Source organism: Papaver somniferum, chromosome 9, assembly GCF_003573695.1.
Source record: "Papaver somniferum cultivar HN1 chromosome 9, ASM357369v1, whole genome shotgun sequence".
Taxonomy (NCBI): domain Eukaryota; kingdom Viridiplantae; phylum Streptophyta; class Magnoliopsida; order Ranunculales; family Papaveraceae; genus Papaver; species Papaver somniferum.
In genome coordinates, this window is record NC_039366.1 from 99,782,192 (window position 1) to 99,800,457 (window position 18,266).

At 37.3% G+C, this 18,266-nt stretch overlaps 2 protein-coding genes and 1 non-coding gene across 4 annotated transcripts in view; 1 reads left to right on the plus strand and 2 right to left on the minus strand.

Moving 5' to 3' along the window:
* Positions 1-744: 744 nt before the first annotated feature.
* LOC113314123 lies at positions 745-4,604 on the minus strand. The gene is made up of 9 exons (XM_026562895.1): positions 4,350-4,604; positions 4,040-4,243; positions 3,802-3,946; positions 3,115-3,185; positions 2,939-2,981; positions 2,775-2,848; positions 2,563-2,681; positions 1,588-1,693; positions 745-1,137 (listed from the first exon to the last, which is right to left on the minus strand). The coding sequence occupies exons 1-9, from the start codon at positions 4,459-4,461 to the stop codon at positions 1,043-1,045; spliced, it is 969 nt and encodes a 322-aa protein (XP_026418680.1). The 5' UTR covers positions 4,462-4,604; the 3' UTR covers positions 745-1,042.
* Positions 4,605-4,635: 31 nt separating this feature from the next.
* TRNAR-CCU lies at positions 4,636-4,708 on the plus strand. The gene has a single exon. It is a non-coding gene; the product is annotated as a tRNA-Arg (tRNA).
* A 693-nt stretch (positions 4,709-5,401) lies between these two features.
* LOC113310322 (valine--tRNA ligase, chloroplastic/mitochondrial 2-like) overlaps positions 5,402-18,266 on the minus strand; it is a 28,236-nt gene continuing 15,371 nt past the window's right edge. Inside the window, exons 2-28 of one of the 2 annotated variants that reach the window (XM_026558945.1) lie at positions 16,423-16,511; positions 16,244-16,328; positions 15,177-15,303; positions 14,845-14,928; positions 14,511-14,605; positions 13,579-13,670; positions 13,218-13,271; positions 12,863-12,915; positions 12,690-12,757; positions 12,513-12,588; positions 11,660-11,743; positions 11,309-11,457; positions 11,097-11,214; positions 10,881-10,997; positions 10,263-10,483; positions 9,364-9,453; positions 8,600-8,711; positions 8,391-8,501; positions 8,173-8,310; positions 7,915-7,965; positions 7,716-7,828; positions 7,245-7,392; positions 7,056-7,160; positions 6,797-6,898; positions 6,344-6,416; positions 6,050-6,216; positions 5,402-5,904 (exon numbers count right to left, since the gene is read on the minus strand). In XM_026558945.1, the coding sequence (XP_026414730.1) occupies positions 5,773-5,904; positions 6,050-6,216; positions 6,344-6,416; positions 6,797-6,898; positions 7,056-7,160; positions 7,245-7,392; positions 7,716-7,828; positions 7,915-7,965; positions 8,173-8,310; positions 8,391-8,501; positions 8,600-8,711; positions 9,364-9,453; positions 10,263-10,483; positions 10,881-10,997; positions 11,097-11,214; positions 11,309-11,457; positions 11,660-11,743; positions 12,513-12,588; positions 12,690-12,757; positions 12,863-12,915; positions 13,218-13,271; positions 13,579-13,670; positions 14,511-14,605; positions 14,845-14,928; positions 15,177-15,303; positions 16,244-16,320 (2,757 nt within the window). In that variant the 5' untranslated portion in view covers positions 16,321-16,328; positions 16,423-16,511 and the 3' untranslated portion in view covers positions 5,402-5,772. Of the gene's footprint in view, positions 5,905-6,049; positions 6,217-6,343; positions 6,417-6,796; positions 6,899-7,055; positions 7,161-7,244; positions 7,393-7,715; positions 7,829-7,914; positions 7,966-8,172; positions 8,311-8,390; positions 8,502-8,599; positions 8,712-9,363; positions 9,454-10,262; positions 10,484-10,880; positions 10,998-11,096; positions 11,215-11,308; positions 11,458-11,659; positions 11,744-12,512; positions 12,589-12,689; positions 12,758-12,862; positions 12,916-13,217; positions 13,272-13,578; positions 13,671-14,510; positions 14,606-14,844; positions 14,929-15,176; positions 15,304-16,243; positions 16,329-16,422; positions 16,729-18,266 lie in introns of those variants that run through there. The other variant, XM_026558944.1, reaches the window with a different exon arrangement.

Consider the following 18,266-nt stretch of genomic DNA (forward strand, 5'->3'; position numbering starts at 1 on the left):
AAATGCACCGTATCCTTAATTTTATGCAAGCTTGCACAATTTCTGGAATATTTTGCTCGTGTCATAGAATGTAATTCTTTAAAATGACCATCGCTTGAAAAGCATCTTTAGATGACACATTTGGTGTGTCGTAGAATGTAATTCTTTAAAATGACCATCGCTTGAAAAGCATCTTTAGATGACACATTTGGTACGGCGCTACTATCATCTGGTTCAGGATCATTCTCATTATTCATTATTGACTCAATAATTTCTTCGTCTGTTAGAGACTCCATAATTGCATCATTCTCTTTAGAATAGTTCAAAAAATGTTCGACGTCCATCACATTTCTATAACGTAAATTAAAAATGACACCAGTTAATCCTTGGATTTTTTTCTTCTAATTGACCATTTTCTGGTATACTTGTACATTTCTCCTATACAATTTAACTTCTTAATTAAGAAAGTATTGTCTAAATGAATAAACATCCGTTTATCGATAAATAAATAAAATATTTATTTATCAATAAATAAATAACCCCGCTAAACGAATATTTTTTCTTGGTCCCGAGAACATTCATTTATCGAGGCTCGACTGTAAGCTCAACAGATTTCTGGCTAGTAGTTCACTTCCACCACGTCTTTAGTGTTCTTCATTTTCCAAACGGCAAGGGTGGAGGTTGCTGGATGTTGTTTTGCAGGTAGGAATTAACTTCCAATCCTTTGAGCCCCCGGTGGTAGAAAAAACAATAATTGTTAAACGGTGTTCTCGTCTCTGATGTCGGAGTGAAAAGCGACTCGCCATCTATTTCATAAAAATCAAAGTTTTAAAAAACACCACAACATACACATATATGGGCCAAAAACTTGGAATTTTGTGACTTTGATTCACAGTTGACCAAATGACTTTATAATGTTTCGACATAGAACGGCAATAAATTTACAGCACACGAAATACAATTGATCCGCCGACAGTCTCAACAACAACTAGACTATTCATACGCAGGAGCAACAGCACGTAGTATTGGCCCTGCAAAATTCATGAAATCGGCTGTTCGAAATTTACAGAACTCGATATACAATTGATCCGCCAACAGTCTCAACAACAAGACGGTTCATTCGCAGGAGCAGTAGCATGTAAGATCTCACTTTTGGCCCTGCAAAATTCAAAAAAAGTTACATCAATACCTAGCACCCTAAAAAGGTCATGTATAGTTTCCTGACAACGACAGTTTTCTGTACCGATGAGAGAACCTGGACAACAGATTTGGAAGAAAAAACGTCCTGGAAAAAGTCCCAAATCTTCTTCTATCAATTTATTCGTGGAGTATGCCTTGTTACTGGAACTGCAGAGAACAAGGCTATATTTTTTACCACCTTAAAACCCTTACATTAGGTTTTTTACAGGTTGCACTACGTCTAATGACCTTCGTACCAAAATATTCAGATGTGGAAATACCATTGGACGTACCAATTTGGGGTTAAAAAATCAATGTATTCATGACTTACTCCTGGGGTTGTTAAAGGCAAACTAAGGGAGACTTGTATTAAGTTATTTATTGACAACAAAGATGAAGCCAGAAGGTAAAGAGCTTGACTGTGCATACCCAGATTCAAAGTAGCAAGGTCATCTTGGTAAAATAAGTTGCCATCTTTCGGCTTCTCATTTTCCCTTAGGTACGAGTTCATCTTATCTACAGCTGCTTCCATATCCTACAATATTTTAACATTTGAGTCAGAATTCACAATAAAAAACAACATTTCAAAGCTTCACTTCTAATGGCAACCTAGATAATTGAGTAAGTAACAAAAGATAACCTCTAACAAAGTAGCCAACTCCTGAAATTTTAAAACAGGAGCTATAGGACCAGTACAAGTGATAGTAAGCCGTCATGCAGAAAGAGATTTTATAAACACTGTTATACCCAGATTCCATTATTCCATCACCGCTCGTGGTTTAGGGTATCCCTTACTTGGTAGATTTTTCAATTGACTTTGATGTTATTGTAAACTGCATACTAAGCAAACCACTCAAAACAACCATTTCACAACTGTGAATTTGACATGTAGTGACGCGCACAATTTTATAACTACTTGCAGAGACCAAGCAGTCAAGCACCACAGCAATACCATACTGATAATCTTGTCAAATCAAAAACTATTGTTTTGTAGTAACAGAATCTGCTAAGACAAATTCCTCACAACAGAACGGAACTAACCGTAATTTGGTTTTCGATGTTATTAACAAAGCGCCAAGAATGTAGTTCACCCAAATGTTACTCTATGTTGAGTGTGATTTCTTACCATGTATCAAATTTGTGCAGTCTGCTAGACACCTGCCTCTATTGAGAAACTCCTTAATGGTCTCTCTTCGCTCATGTTTTTTTGTGATTAAGTTCTAATTCTTTTAACATTACTTGTGGGCCATGTGCTTCTGTATATACTCTATATGGCTAGTACTGTCATATTTATCATATGATATTTAGACGAAAAACAATCTGCAGATAACAAGCATATGATGCAGATTGCTGAACAAGTACTCACAATATTACAGGGATTTCAACACAACAGAAGAAACATACCTCCCATGATGCTAAACTTTTCATGTAAGAAGGAACATTACTCTCGTAGTCATCCTTTGATATTTTTATAAGAGTGGCAGCCGCTCCTCCAACTGACTTGGGTTTATCTTCCAATTCCCCTAAATTTATGACAGAAACATAAAACAATCAGATCCTCAAAAATAGAATCGGACTATAAAGACTGAGAGTACAAGAGGAATACTGTTCCGCACCTCCTGCCTTGGCCAACACCTCCGTTGCAGGTTCATGACGCCCATTTGCACCAGGCAGCTCAGCATCATCAAAGCTTTAAAAAAGGAAGAAGCAGAAGTGAGATTCGGGAATGAGATACCTTACTAGAAGATCATTGATCATAGAACATATTACACAAACTTACTTTATTGGCCTCCTCAAAGAGGGCATATCAATGTCACCTCTGGCTGCAATGAATAGCCGAAAGAACATTGAAGAGGAAACGGATGAGAAACAATGACCAAACTTTGAATTTTCTAAGAACTACCCTCAAATTAGTTGACAGAGGAAAAAAATTCTATGAAAATTATCTGCACCAACCTCCAGAGGCTAAGGTGGCGAGACAAGCATCCGAAAGTCCCATATTTTGTATGCTTAAGGATTTCTGAAATCTTTCTAATGTCAAGAAACACATAAAATTCAAATTAATGTCCGTTTAAGATTACTTGATGCAAGTTCATAATATAATGAAAGAATCCGCATAGGCATGTCCTCCAGGAATGTCTTTGCTAGTTGACTTGCCAACGGTGGAGCATTTCCTCCTCCGCTCCAAATTGTAACCCATCAGCCTGATGGCTTTGAACTCTCACTTGCAATGGCTGGGAGACAGCAGGTAACCATAATTCAACCATGTTGATTCACCTCAGGGATTTGTTTTAAAGGGCATCCAAGTAGGTATTTACGCACTCACTTGTGTTATGGTCTAGAGTTCTTTTGAGCCAATAATAGAGGTTTTCCTACAAAAATGAGTCATATTCTACATGCACTAAATTACTAAGGTTAGTTGGAAAAGCCCACTTAACCGAATGTTGCTCAACCACCATAAGAGTATGCTGAAATGCAACACGGTAATCATATGTGATGTGACCTCCATATTAGATACTATAATCAAATGCAGCTTGCAGTAGCGCGATTTTAAACACTATGTGAAATTTCATTCTTGACAACCTAAACCTACCCATTAAGTAAAAAGAGCAAAATAGTAAAAGAACTTTAATAAAAGGATACAAATCGTCATTTTCAAGTCTTTTGATGATAGACCTTGGTTCACAAGAGAAAGCTGATAAATCCAATTCGTCGGACTTAAACAACTTGGAATTGTATCCAGGTGGTGTCTTCAATTCGCTTACTTCATCTTCATCGTCAATTTCAGCTTAAAATACCCCCATAAAAATAAATTAATTAATTAATCTCACAAATACATGATGATTAAATTAGGGATTTCATAGTTGTTGCTTATTATTACCTTCAGGAATGTAACCAAAGCTTTTAAACCGATCTTCAAGCTCGATCAAATCGTCTTGATTCTTCTTATAGAGTTCATTACAGTGCCCTAGCAACTCCTCAAATGATACAGTGTCAAACGCCATAGATTCGAGTAAATTCAGATCTGAACTAGCAGATTTAACTCTACGATTCAGACACTGTATGAAAGTTGATGATGCCGAATCTTTGAGGGGAACATACAAAGGATAATAAAAACAGAATTTTTTAGAGAAACTGAGACATTATTTAAGAGCAAAAGAAAAAAAGATAATGGGGTTAGGAAAATATACCGAGAGGAATAGGTCGTCTTTCAACTGATTCTTTCAGAGTATCAGAACTGGATTGAAGATGTTTGCAGAAACATGCTAGGGTTTTACAGAAGGTTGATATTGATTCATCCATCTCTCTCTATTTCTCGCACTGGATTGCGGTTTTGGAATTCTCGAGTTTGATTTCGAATTTCTTTTAATAAATTCTTTTGATTTCGAAATTCATAGGCGGCAATTGAATATTCACATGCCTTTTTCTTATTGATTAAAGTTCAGTTATGTAAATTGAACAAGGTCGACAGCAACCGCTCCTGTAGCTCAGTGGATAGAGCGTCTGTTTCCTAAGCAGGAAGTCGTAGGTTCGACCCCTACCTGTCGCGTATTAAGTATTTTTTTTTCTTTTGTTAGGTTCAGCTGATCACTTAGCTCCTAAGAGCGTCCACAGTGGTGCGAGTATAACCAAAAGACCAAATTTGGGTTTAGTCCACAATCCGTCATGTGGCGTAGTGGGAAAAGAGTATATTTGATCGCGTTGATAAAGCTTACGTCTAGAATCAGACGTTGATAAAGATAAGGCCTGACATGGGGCGTTTGTAAAGATTCCGCCCGACATATTAAAAAAAAAGAAAAAAAAAAGGGGCATTGATAAAGTTAACGCCAAGCAAAGTTTAGAAAACTTTGTGAGGTTAAGCCGTGATTATATCAACGCCCCAAGAGAGGCGTTAACATTACGTACGCCTGGGTGCCCGGCGTTAACTTTACGTACGCCCCATCCAGGCGTACATTTAACCAACGTCCCATCCAGGCGTACATTTAACCAACGTCCCTGCATCAGGCGTTAACTTTACGAACGCGCGGCTACAAACGGACGTTATACCAACGCCCGTCGGGTGGACGGACATTATATAAACGCCCGACTATATTTGGGTTTGGTCTTGATCGCCGACCAAATTTGGTCTGGGTTTTACTCTTTGATCAAATTTTGATCGATGGTCCGTCCCACTACGCCAGCCCACTCGACTAAAAATTTGGGTTTAGTCGTCCACTGCAGTTGCTCTAAAGGCAGACGATACTGTACAACTACAAAATACATTTACTCCTTTTCGATACAAAATTGTCATTGTTCCTCGATACATTTCGTACTCTTAATTTCGAGCACCTTATACTATTGATCCATATCCTCACAGATGGCCCATTTGGCACCAGGAGAGCTGTAAGATTGATTGATGCTGCTATCAGTTTCATATACACTCGCAAAATATAAGGCTTTCACCTTGTATCCAGTTCCTCGGCTTAGCATGGAGGAATTGGGGATCCTATATTAGGTCATGAATCATCACCCTAATCTCTATTGCCATTAATATCATAATAAGATGCACAAACTATGACCTTGCATCAGGAAAAATTGTGCAGAAAAATGGGGATGTTGAAAAATGATCACAGGCTACTCTGAGGTGATCAAAGTTGTTGAGTTTAGTAAAGAGAGACGGTTTTTTGTCAAACTTATTTTCTCCTCTGCTTCAGCTACCTTCTCTCTTACCCCACGAACAACTTCCTCCGGAGCTTTCTCTACAAACTGCATTGCATGAAGGTACTTCACTTTTTATATTACAACATTATAATATTAATGTGAAGTTCACTGCTAATATGTGGGCAAGAATGGAATTACGATGCAATAGATGTGTGCAGTGTGTACAGACTAGGATGGAAGAATTATATACCTTGGGTGAACTAAGGCGAGCACTAAGGGCATCATATTCTGATTGCATCTTTGAAAGGCGTTTTGTCAGGCGTTGGACCTCATCAGAGATATCCACCATGTCAGCAAGAGGCAGATAAGCTTCGAGACCTTCACCAGCCACAAGGTGTACCGATTGCTTTGCATCACCTGAGACACAATCAGTGACCCACCACACACTTACCAGATTAAACATTTAGCATTTGGTTTCCTTTACATAAAAGTTGCCAAGATGTTTTATCTTAAAGATGATAACTGATGTAATCAGGATACATGCCTGGAGGAGAACCAATGAAATGAACGTTTTGCAAATCTAGTCTGGAAAGCAATGCCAGGACTTCCTTCTCTTTCTGTACGGAATAAACTAAAATAAATTAACCTTCAGCATTACAGAAAGTGTGGATTGACACCTGAGCTGTAAATCTGTTTAATTGATCATTCAACCCCAAAAAAGCAGTACTTCTCCGATTGAGCATTAAAGAAAGTACAAATTTTAGCATGAAGTACCAGTTAAACCAAAAAAGCTTTCTGACAAGGACGAAAGGAAATTGTATTTTTGCTAAAGATGTTTCTTTTAGATCCAGAGATGTTACGCAAGGAAATGACACCTCTACTAATGTAAATGGGAAAGGATTAAGTTTCTCAGAGTCCAATCCGTTATTTAGCCATATCATTTAGAGACCAGGTCTGAAGCACATAATACAGTAGAGACAATATGAAGGATACTCACAGACATGTACTGGAGGACATCATCACTTCCAATAATTGAAGCAGATATCCTTTTGGCAGGTTCAACAGAATACTCTGCTCGGGCATTTCGGATTGCTCTAGTCTGAGTAAAATGCAAATATTAAAAAACAAAACAAATATACAACTGTTTCGTTGGTAAAAGAGAAGGAACAAAGGAACACGACATTAAACTTCCCATGAACTGGAAAGAAAAAAGGGGGGACAAGAATCAAGACAAAAGAAGAAATGAAGTAACCCACCAGAGCTTGCAAGTTCTCAAATCTTCTAATGGAGTTCTCATTCCTTGGAAGCGATGTCTCAGGCCAAGGAGAAACAACGAGTGCTTGCTTCCTATGAGGCAATGCCTATGCTTGGATCATGTGAAGCATCATAAGAAAACATATGAATACATAAGAAACCCAGAAATTATGCAACAGAAAATATCTTACCTGCCACAATTCTTCAGTAACAAATGGCATGAACGGATGTAACATCTTTAATATGTTTTCAAACACGTATAAAAGAACCGCCTGGGCAACAGGAGCAGATATATTTCCTTCGGACTTATAAAGACGAGCTTTACTAGCTTCAATGTACCTAAGAAATAAGTAGACTATTAGTTACAGTGACATAATGCAATTCGCGCAATTGAAACCGAGATCCATTAATGGTCAATCCACTGTAACAAGAAAACAATTCAGACAACAGTGTTGCTTGGAAAGGAAGTTCGTGTTATTTTTCTTTTATCCACATAATAGTATAACTTCAAAACTATCCTATTTAATAATCCATGAACTACTCAGTTGCAACTGTATTAAAATTACCAAATGGACCTTTATATATACCGATTTTCATTATTGACATTAGGATTTTGTTTAACTAATGATCAAAAGGAACTTGAAGAAAACTTTAAGACATACCAATCGGCAAAATCGCCCCAAAAGAAATCATATGTTTCTCTCCCAACATCCCCAAAGAAAAACTTTTCATAGCTTGAGGTTACAGAATCAATCAGCAGATGAAGTTTCGAGACCTGGAGGTTAAGTATAAAATTTAAGAAAATAAGTTGTGGTAAGGAATTTGAGAACATGATACAACACTGGAACAGATGAAACTCACCACCCAACACTCAGGCAAAGGCAGCCCACAAACAGAATCCTCCGAATCAAACTGAAAGAGACCACAATTCGCCAAATTAGCAGTAGGACTAGATACTAAAATATCCACGTTACTACCTAAAGGAACAATGATTTGATATTCTAATGATGCGAAAAAACAAAATCCAAACTTCAGCAGCTTTCCACTTGCAAGATCATGGCAACACAGTATGGAAGCCCAGATCTTTTATATGGCTTAAAGAAGAAAAGAAAAACAAACCTTCAAATCCAATATGTTGTCCCACGCGGATGCATCACTTTGACTAGGCAGATTTGACAACACAAACTTGCCAGCATTCCACAGTTTGTTAGTGAATCCTTTATTAGAGGTTAATCTTTCGACTGACAAATTAAGGTCCTGAAGAATGCAAAGTTTTAAGAATCATTGATAAGAGAGCAGCACGCCGGAACTAAAAACTCCTTGCAAGCAAAACAAACCTGCCCGGCGGTCCCCAGAGCAATTGAGAATCGTAATGCATCTGTTCCAAACTCCCTTATCGTATCAAGTGGATCAATGACATTTCCCAATGATTTAGACATTTTTCGTCCCTGCAAAAAAATTATTTGATGATAAGTGTGGCAATAAAGAACAGCAGAGATTGCCTAGTTTCACAATGGAAAAAAGATTTCAATAACCCAATACTCACTTGGGAGTCACGGATAAGTCCGTGTAGATATATATATGAAAAGGGAACCTTTCCCGTAAACTCAATTCCCATCATTACCATCCGTGCCACCCAAAAAAACAAAATATCATGCCTGTCGAAACAGCATAACAACTTGCAGATCACTCAATTTGTCCCAAAAGAAACCTGAAAATACCAGAATTACCAAAAAGAACACCCCATGCAATATAATTCCAATCATTCACTGGAACACTGAACGTTGTGCGAGCAAATTCTGTTTAAAAAGAAAAACTTGAAATATAGTTGATAAAAACAAAATAATTAAAGCAATCTTACATGCAATAAAAATTCTATACTCCAAAAATGCTGACAAATTTAGTTGAAGCAGAATTAACTGGAGGATTTACTAATACTTGAGAATCTTCAACCAGTATGTAAGTACCCAAATCAGTAAACTGTAAAAGGATTAATACATTTTAGGGACTGCTTTGACGAGATTCAAATTTTCAGATTTAAGTGGGTCGCCAAAATTATTTGATACAACTTGAAAAGAAAATCAAACCAAGAAATTTGATAGGTTGATTTTTTTTCACTTTTATTTGTAGTCTGAAGTGGTAGGTGATACTAAACTTTGTTGATTCACATCTCAGTTCAAAGCTTCCAGGCAATTTAAGTCCCCAGCACTTGATTTCAGTTTAATTTTGCAACCAAAGTGAAAATTCAAAATATCAAGCCAACAATAGTCGATGAGTTCACCGCAGCATACAAGAGATGAACTTTCATACCCAGTTTCAAGGACTGTTGTCGAATAAAACTTCTTGTAATCCTCCGCTGATACATCTGGCCACCCAAGAGTGCTGAATGGCCACAGTGCACTGAAATGAAATAACAAGGAGGCAAAGAATGAATTCGCTATTCAGTAAAATGGTAAATAGAATTAGAATCAACCTGCAAGAAAAAATAGAGTATCTCAAGTTTAAAATGAATTAGCATGTCTCGCCGATAGCATATTTTCTTACTAATTGCAGAGGGAATAGGGAAATGAGCTTCACTTGTTTACAGCAAAATGAAACAGTACATTAAACCTCAAAATCACACAAACAAAAGACAACACTGATCTGTGCACATGCCGTGGGCGAGATATAGATCTGCACCAGGTACCATAATCACACACTGAGGTAGATCAAAGTGCTTTTGTGCTCAAGGTGCTTCATTAAGCTCAAAGGTCGGATCACCGGCTCACTATCCTGAAGTCCCAGAGGAGGAATAAACATCTATAGCTTAATGGAGAAGCCTAAACTGGTGATGCCGGTATCATGGAGATCAACAGGATACTCGACCTTTCTAACTTTTACTTAAAATGGTTAATCACATGCCATGAAAATACAAGCTTGACATTATATGAACCTGCTTTAGAAGGCATTTAAACAGACCATAATGACGACATATATAGGTTTAAAGGCTTTATGTAGAAGGCCTGAATCTCTGAAATAAAGAGTCAAAAATGCTGTATGGAAACTGCATGCAGGAACTGCCCTAGTTAGACTTTTGGACCTCAACACGTGAAATTTATTAAAAACTCACAAATGAACAGATGATAATGATATGCGATATCTTATAGAACATAAATACAAGATTAAATCATATAAAACAGTGATTACTTAGTAAATATTGCAAGTTCTACCTTGAAAACCAAGTATCAAGAACATCTGGATCCTGATATATTTCGACATCTCTTCCATATTTCTCACGGGCTTTAACTAGGGCTTCTTCCTGGCTCCTAGCAACAATATAGTCTTCCTCACAATCTTTACCCTCAACGTACCAAACTGGTATTCTGTGTCCCCACCAGAGTTGTCTGCTTATACACCAGTCTTTAATATTTGAGAGCCAATGATTATAAATCTACAGATAAAAACGACGAGCAAACGCTTAAGAAAAGCCCACGTAGCAGCAAATCTCTGATAATTTAAGAAAAGCCCACGTAGCAGCAAAGCCCACGTAGCTTTCACATGATAATTTAAGACAAGACGCATGTATAGTTTAGCAAGGCATGAGAATCTCATGAAAATATGGTATCTGGTAATAGAATCGCGAGATAAACATGTCATCCCATTTGCTTGACTGCACATATGGATTCAGATGAAACATTTTAGTCCCAAAGAAGCCAATGAAGTAAGGAGTTCACTGTAAGTTGGGAAAACCAGTCCCCTAAGTATCTATTATTAGGGGTCCACCAGGTAAGTAAATACAAAACACTAGATAGAAACCTCTTAAGAGTCAAAACGTGTAACTTAGGTACCTTCTCAAATCTTTCAGGCAAAATGGTAATTTGCTTTTCTTCAACTGCACGAAGGGCTTTCTCGGCCAAGGGCTCCATGGTAACAAACCACTGTTTACTCACAAGTGGCTCTATTATCTAATTATAGAATGAAACCACAGTATGAGCCACTTATCTGTACAAGAGACATCCATCAAAGTTAACAAAAAGGAAAAAAAGTGGGGTAATATATCACACTTCTCCACCGCGCTGAGATCTGGGAACTCGTAAGGTGTAGGGTTCTTTTTTGACTGCTAAATTTGTCTCCTCCAGCTCTGACCATAACTTCTTACGTGCATCAAATCGATCCATCCCACTGCAATTAAATCCATTTACAGTTACTATGCACAAGATGAAGAACATTTATGTACGTGAACATATAATCAGGAAAAGTCTTTGACAACACTTACTTGTACAGTCCAGCAACTTCATTGAGGGTTCCATCCTTGTTCATTACAATAAGGATAGGTAGACCAAGCTTCCTAGCAAGGAAATAGTCATTGTGATCATGCCCGGGACTTATCTTCAACACTCCAGTCCCAAATTCTTTATCGACATACTGCCACATGTTCAATTCTTAGGATTTAGACAGTGGATTGCACTTATCAAGTCCCGGGCCGGCCCCGTCAACTCAGGTTTATGGTGTCAAACAACCTCATAGTGGAAGTGGCAAAACAATACAAGGCCTTCAAAACTCGTGTATCATGACATAAAAATGCAAAGCACGGACATCAAAAATGGGGGGATGTGGAGTATCTTACTCTATCAGCTATAATAGGGACAAAACGGCCAAATGTCATTGGTACAATTGCCTGCCTGCCAATATACTTTGAATAACGATCATCCTACAATTAGTGAGAGAGAGAAAAAAATATTAAGAACCTTCTAGTAAACTGCATGTGATAATTTACAATATTTACAAACTATAATTCTTGTAACGCCAAAATATCAAAAACTTAAGAGTTCAATAAATGCACATAACCCTTGATAAAAACAAACAAACAAGTGCACTAGCAAGAAATAGCTAAAAGAAGCTTGCAGTAACAAATAAAGAGCAACCCTAAGAGGGGTGAGGTACTGAGGTCCATTTTAGAACCATCACAGAAAACTGAAAGTTCAGTATTCGGCTCCTCCAAAAGGTCAACTACAAGCTTATGGAAGGTTCAACCCCCAGACGCATAGTGTGGCTCAGCCTAGTATGAAACTGAATATGTCAGGGTACTTTATGGGGACGAGACACCTCGGATCACCAAAACATAAATTAACAGTTATGAAGAACATAAACAAAAGCAAGGAGACGATACAGCCTAAGTGTTGCAGCTAAATATATGTGCAGGGAACAAAGATCCAGTAACTAAAAGCAAAAATTATGGTTGCAGTTTGTGGTAACTTGTACACGGTCGAATTAGGACCAGAACAAGCGATGGCAGTTGTATTATCTTGCTTAATCGACACTATAGATTAAAAAGGACTAACAGTAACACTCTACTGGAGGTCAGAAGCAGAAACCTTACCAACGTTCATTTGAAAAAGGAAAGAAAGACACATAGTGCAGCACTAGCACAAGGAAACAATTAGACACCACCTCCGATTAAAGTGAAAATGAGATACTACCTCAGGATGAACAGCAATAGCAACATCACCAAAAAGTGTCTCTGGGCGTGTCGTAGCTATAGTCAAAAAGTCGCTCCTTCAGACATAGACAAGTAACGGAAGAAGAAAAAGAAGCAAAATCAATACATGAGCACAACGAAAACAATATATATCAGATTTAATAAATTATCAATTTACTTTGATCCTCCAGCAACACGATATTTGATGTGATACAGAAAACCAGGTTCTTCTGAATACTCCACTTCCTAGGAGGCAAGGAAAAATTCCCATAAATTTCTAAATTTTAAGATTGAACCATATTAGTTGATAGTAGTTGCTATATGATTTGTATTCAGTATAATATAGCATACCAAGTCAGACACTGCTGTTTGAAGACTAGGAGACCAATTGACCATATAAGACCCTGCCAGTAAAAAGAACAACAAATCCTTCTAATTAATAGCACATAATGGTATTGAAACTACAACTAACTTTTCTGGTAGACGAGATAAAAGCTAGAAACTTGTTGGAACAAAGAAATTGCACAAGTGAAGATCTACGAGGCCTGGTAGTGTGTTTGAAAGAAACAAATGGACTTCTAAATCTAAGAGTGACAACTTAGGAAAGCTCAAAAGTAAACTTGAAGTGACACTGACATTATAATATCATCTCAATCTCGTTAAGTAAAAACTTTCTAGCTTTAACCACTTGGGTTTAGATTTACACCTTGATAAATCAAGCCTTTCTCATGAAGTCTTACAAAGGCCTCAACCACAGATCCTGCAACCAATGACAGTTTAAGTCAGAATACCGGGAAGATATAAAGTACCTTGAAGTTGCAATACATCAGCCCAAAATATATTGTGCTATTGCTTTAAGGGAGCAGGCTTACATAGTAATACAAGCACATACATTTGAATAACCTTCATGAATCAAACAATTTTCAGACGTACTTATGTATAGTTACTTCAGACCTTAGATCTATGATTACTAACATCCTGGAAACATGGACTAACTGCTTGAAGTTTCTGATGAACTCCTATAGCTAAATTAGTAGGAGTACTGACAAATAAGTAAGTCATCTTACTACTCAGCTGATCATCAAGGGTGAAGTGCTCTCTTGTCCAATCGCAAGATGCACCCAGTCTCTTAATTTGGTTTGTGATGGTCCCACCATACCTGGAAACACAAGATGATATACATGATGGTTAGATAGTAGAATTCAGATTTGCTGCAAAATTTCAACAAGAAATTATCACCATGCAATAACGCTAAATGGATTTTAATCAGACACATGCTCTTGATGCTGCAAAAATGTTTTTAGAAAGCAATATTGACTGATAATGTACCAGAAAGGGTCGAGATCCGCATTTTCTAGACACACTTCTCTGTCTCCTTCATACACACTGACATGATTACCAACATGTCGAAGTAATAATGAATAACAACTAGATGCTTTACATATTCATTATTAAATGTACACCACTACTACTACATATGACTACTGTATGATTTTGTTATTCATTTCCAACAGCAGTATACATAGATTACTGTGAATGTTATTCTAGTAAACCACTTGTGGATCTGTCTACAGATATCATCACCAACTGACATGTATAACTATATTTAAATGAACTAATATGTAAGACGGGTATCAGAGGCTTACAAGTCTAGTGCGAGTAATAAATGTAAATACAATTTTTTTAGATAACCCTCATATTTCCTTGTTGGTAATGTACATATTTTATTTTATATTTTGATAGTTGCAGACAGCAACATAAGTATATATAGCTCAAAACTAACATATCGCTTCGTTTGATAACAGCATTTACTCATCCAAACAAAAGGAAAAGGATAGAATTTTGAACAAAGCATATACTGAAAAATTGCACATTCAATCAGAAGGATACTGAATCATAGGAAGGATAGCAGGCAGAAGATAACAACATCTGACCAACAAACAAACCACATGGACGTACTATTGTTGCGGGTGAGAATAAATACGGACAAGTAACATACTTCTCTTTCCACTCCCAAACCCTGCTTGTAAACTCTTCTCGACTAAGATCAGCCCTTTTTATTCCTTGAGAAGCAAGCATTTTTTCAACAACTAACTGAAAGGGCACAACACGAAAATTAAGAATGTCAGTTGAACTACAATTGACAAATCAACCACAGATATGATCTTCACAAAAAGAATGAACAATTTTTTTCAGATTGAAAGTGGTGCCACAACTGTGGATTAACATCTTATTTGAAATTGAAAGAATCACAACCATCCTAACCAAAGACAAACGACATGCTACATAGTATTCCAATTTTTCCCTGGTTAGCTCAAAAGGTAAGGAAGAACCTGAGTTGCAATGCCAGCATGATCCGTCCCAGGAAGCCAAAGTGTAGGCCTTCCTTTCATGCGATGGTATCTAACCATAATGTCCTAATGAAATCATCAAGCAAAATATATAAATCCAGGTGATCATATTAATGGACTATCAAAAAGAATGAAAGAGAAAATGGTGGTGGAATCAAAGAACTTGGAAAACAAGCTTAATATTCTTATTACTGTTCCAATATTCAGGAAATGGGTCGCGCACAAAGAAGCAATTATCGCACTTCAAATGATATCACAAGGTCCTCTAACAATTAAACTGTCATTCAGAAAACTATCAGAGCTACTTCTCTTACCTCAAGAGTGACAAACATTGCATGTCCCATATGTAGTGATCCAGTAACATTAGGTGGTGGCATGGAAATCACAAAAGGTTCTCCGTCCGAATCATCATTTGGCTTGAAATATCCCTGAGAATCCCACCTGCATTAGAACATTTGACATCAAACCTGACAAAAAAATGCAGAAATGCACAAAAGTAATATAATTAACATATGGCGCTCCAATGACTAAATTCAATGAATCGTTGAGAATAGACAACAACTACACCTCATTTTTAAGAAGCTTGCTGGGTCAAAGGGGTTTTACTCTAGGTTGTATGGTGATTTAGTATATCCTTTAGCAACAACAACATCCCCAAAAAGAATACTTATGTGGAATAAAGTGCAGAGATGTATGACCAGTTCCAGATTCATGGGAGTATTCGACATCTTTCACCTCGAGTGAATTTACTTCTTTGTTCTCCTCAAAAATGGATATCACTGAATTCTCAAAATTCTGTTCCTCGGGAGTTACAGTTGACTTGAAAAATCCCTATCTCAGAAATACTAACCACACAAACTTATAATTTCTTGCAGTCAGGACTGAGAATGCAATTCTCATGCCCACTTAGTAGAGTGACTCCGTATTTAGACCCACAATGATACAAACAACAAATAGAAAGATAAATGAAACTAAAAATGGACACTATTTGCAGGACGAATTTCCTAAATACAAGTAGTATATACTGGAAGTAACACTTGGACGTGGCAATTCGGATTCAACACAATATAAATGGTTGCACAAGCATGCCCATCTACCAATACATTTCTGTAAACACCTAGTGTTTATCTAAGAACCAATGTGTGCTTTTAATAAAGCGAAATGGAATTATTGTCATGTGAGTCTGACCAATGACTAGCACACAGAAAAAATATTCCTCAAAGGAACTACAATAAATGAACAACTCTTATACAAAGACAATACCCAACCTTGAGTTCCTAAAATTTCAACTCTAAACTTCCACATTTCCACTGAATGCCAGTTTAAACAAGCTGAATTTGAAACATAATCGCTCGTTTCAACAAATTATACAAGGACTTACCAGTTATATATTCGTTCCTCCGAAGTAAAATCAAACGATTTTTCCGTTAGCGGAGAGGTAAAACCAACACTATCCATCGCCGCAACTGGAACACGAAAAGAAATGAGTTTAGAACAACAATTCTGAAGAGAACGTTACATTAAGAATGATACTATAAAGTATGTATGTTGCCTAATAACCTGTGAAAAATCTTGGTTTACAACGAATAGAATTTCGATAGGGGTTTCTTGACCTTCTGCCATATCTTGAAATTAATAGGGGATTCAATCTGTAAGAAGATAGAAAGGAAGATAATGACGGAGTTGTTAATGCCATTGAAGAGAAAGAGAGTTTTAACCAAATATTCAGAAGAAATTCATCAGTCAACAAAAACCCTAAAACCCACTAGTCATAAGAAAAATAGTAGGCAACTGGTTTGGGTTTTTCAGAGTTTTAATGGTGGGGGAGAAGATAGTGGTGGTGGTAGTGAGGGTCTAAGAGGGATAACGCGAAACTCATTTTTTTTTGTTGAGCCAGGTGGAAGGCCAAACTGACTTTTCCATTATGGTAAAGTACTGGGCGTTTGATAACTAAGCGCGCGTGTTTGAGACAAACGCTGGAGTTTAAAGAAAAAATGCGGGTGTTGGACAGACAAACTCGGCGTTGGACAGACAAACGCGCGTTGGTCCTATCAACGCGGGCGTGAGATACAAAGTCTCCAACGTTCATATCTCCAACGGCCATAATTCCAACATCTATATTTTCAAAACCTATAAATTGGATTAAACTCACTTCATTTCTGTCACACCACTACTATTTCCTTCTTCTAAAACTCTTCTAAATCAAAAAAAAAATGATACGATATGAGCGGCCTTTTCAGAAAAGCGGTCAATAGTGTAAAGAAGAAAAGAGATCGAAGAAATGAATCGGCACCGGGCCTGCCACTGGTGTAGATTTCTCACAATCGTGAAGCAGAGTTTGCTACGCCGAGTGTCGTTGTCGGTCCATCAGTAGTCCAAGGTCATGTCTCGGGGCATCAAGATCGGTCTGATGATTATTTTTACATGAGAGGTGGATTTTCAGACTTAAAGGCTATTTATGATGTTTTACCCCCTAAAGTCCGAGAAAGGGTTGACAGATATCCCTAGCGTGCGCTTTATAGTGTGAAGCCTAAAAGACACAACAACAAAATTCCGACAATAGTGGTAGAAAGGTGGTGGGCGACAACGCACACATTCCATTTCAATGATTTTGTAATTGGTATCTTGTTTAACTTAACTTAAATTATATTTTTTAAATAATTATTAAATAATCAAAAGAATTAATCATAATTGATATTATACTTGTAATAGGAATTACGCCCCTTGATTTGTATTTCATTTGTGGGATCCCAAGTGGAATATGAGAGTCGCCACCGTACAACCAAGACGAATGGATATCAAATAGCAAATGGGAGACGCCTTTTCCCTCGTTTGTGGATTCAGAAATACCTGAAATACAAAAACAATTGAAAGGAGGTGGGATTAGATGTTCAGCGTTGAAGTTTTTCCTAAACCAACCCAGAAACCCAGAGCATGTAGATGACTATCCTGAACTCGAAAGGATGTTTATCTTATGGGTATTGGGTCAGACATTATTTCCAAACTCAAATTCTGTTGCTCGTGTTGGTTGTCTTGAAGCGTTAGAAGATCTTGACAAAGCACCAGATTATGACCGGGGATCTGCAATTTTAGCAGAATTGTATTGTGGGTTGGATTATGCATCTACGGGCGGAGATAACTTCACCGGTTTCTGGGGCATCATAGAGGTAAATATCAAAATTATTATTTTAAAATTTAAATAATTTTTATGAGCAAATGTAGATTAAGTCAAAATACTAAAATTATGGAGTAATTTGCAGTATTGGCGGTATGCCTACTTTTGTGTTAGTAAACCAATCCTTAAAGACAATACCCTAAGATTTTCAATGTTAAATATGTACATCTCGACCAACTTAGCGAAGGGCACTGGCAGTGACATCTCGGGTTCCAGTTTTGTTCAGAGG

Bases quoted from the DNA above. Each gene is read 5' to 3' on its own strand.
- LOC113314123 (XM_026562895.1), bottom strand. From the start codon at position 4,461: ATGGATGAATCAATATCAACCTTCTGTAAAACCCTAGCATGTTTCTGC. The intron at 3,186-3,801 runs GTATCCTTTTAT...GACATTAGAAAG, and splicing joins AGACTTGAAAATGACGATTT to ATTTCAGAAATCCTTAAGCA. The intron at 2,982-3,114 runs GTTGGTGCAGAT...TATTCATTGCAG, and splicing joins CGCCACCTTAGCCTCTGGAG to CCAGAGGTGACATTGATATG.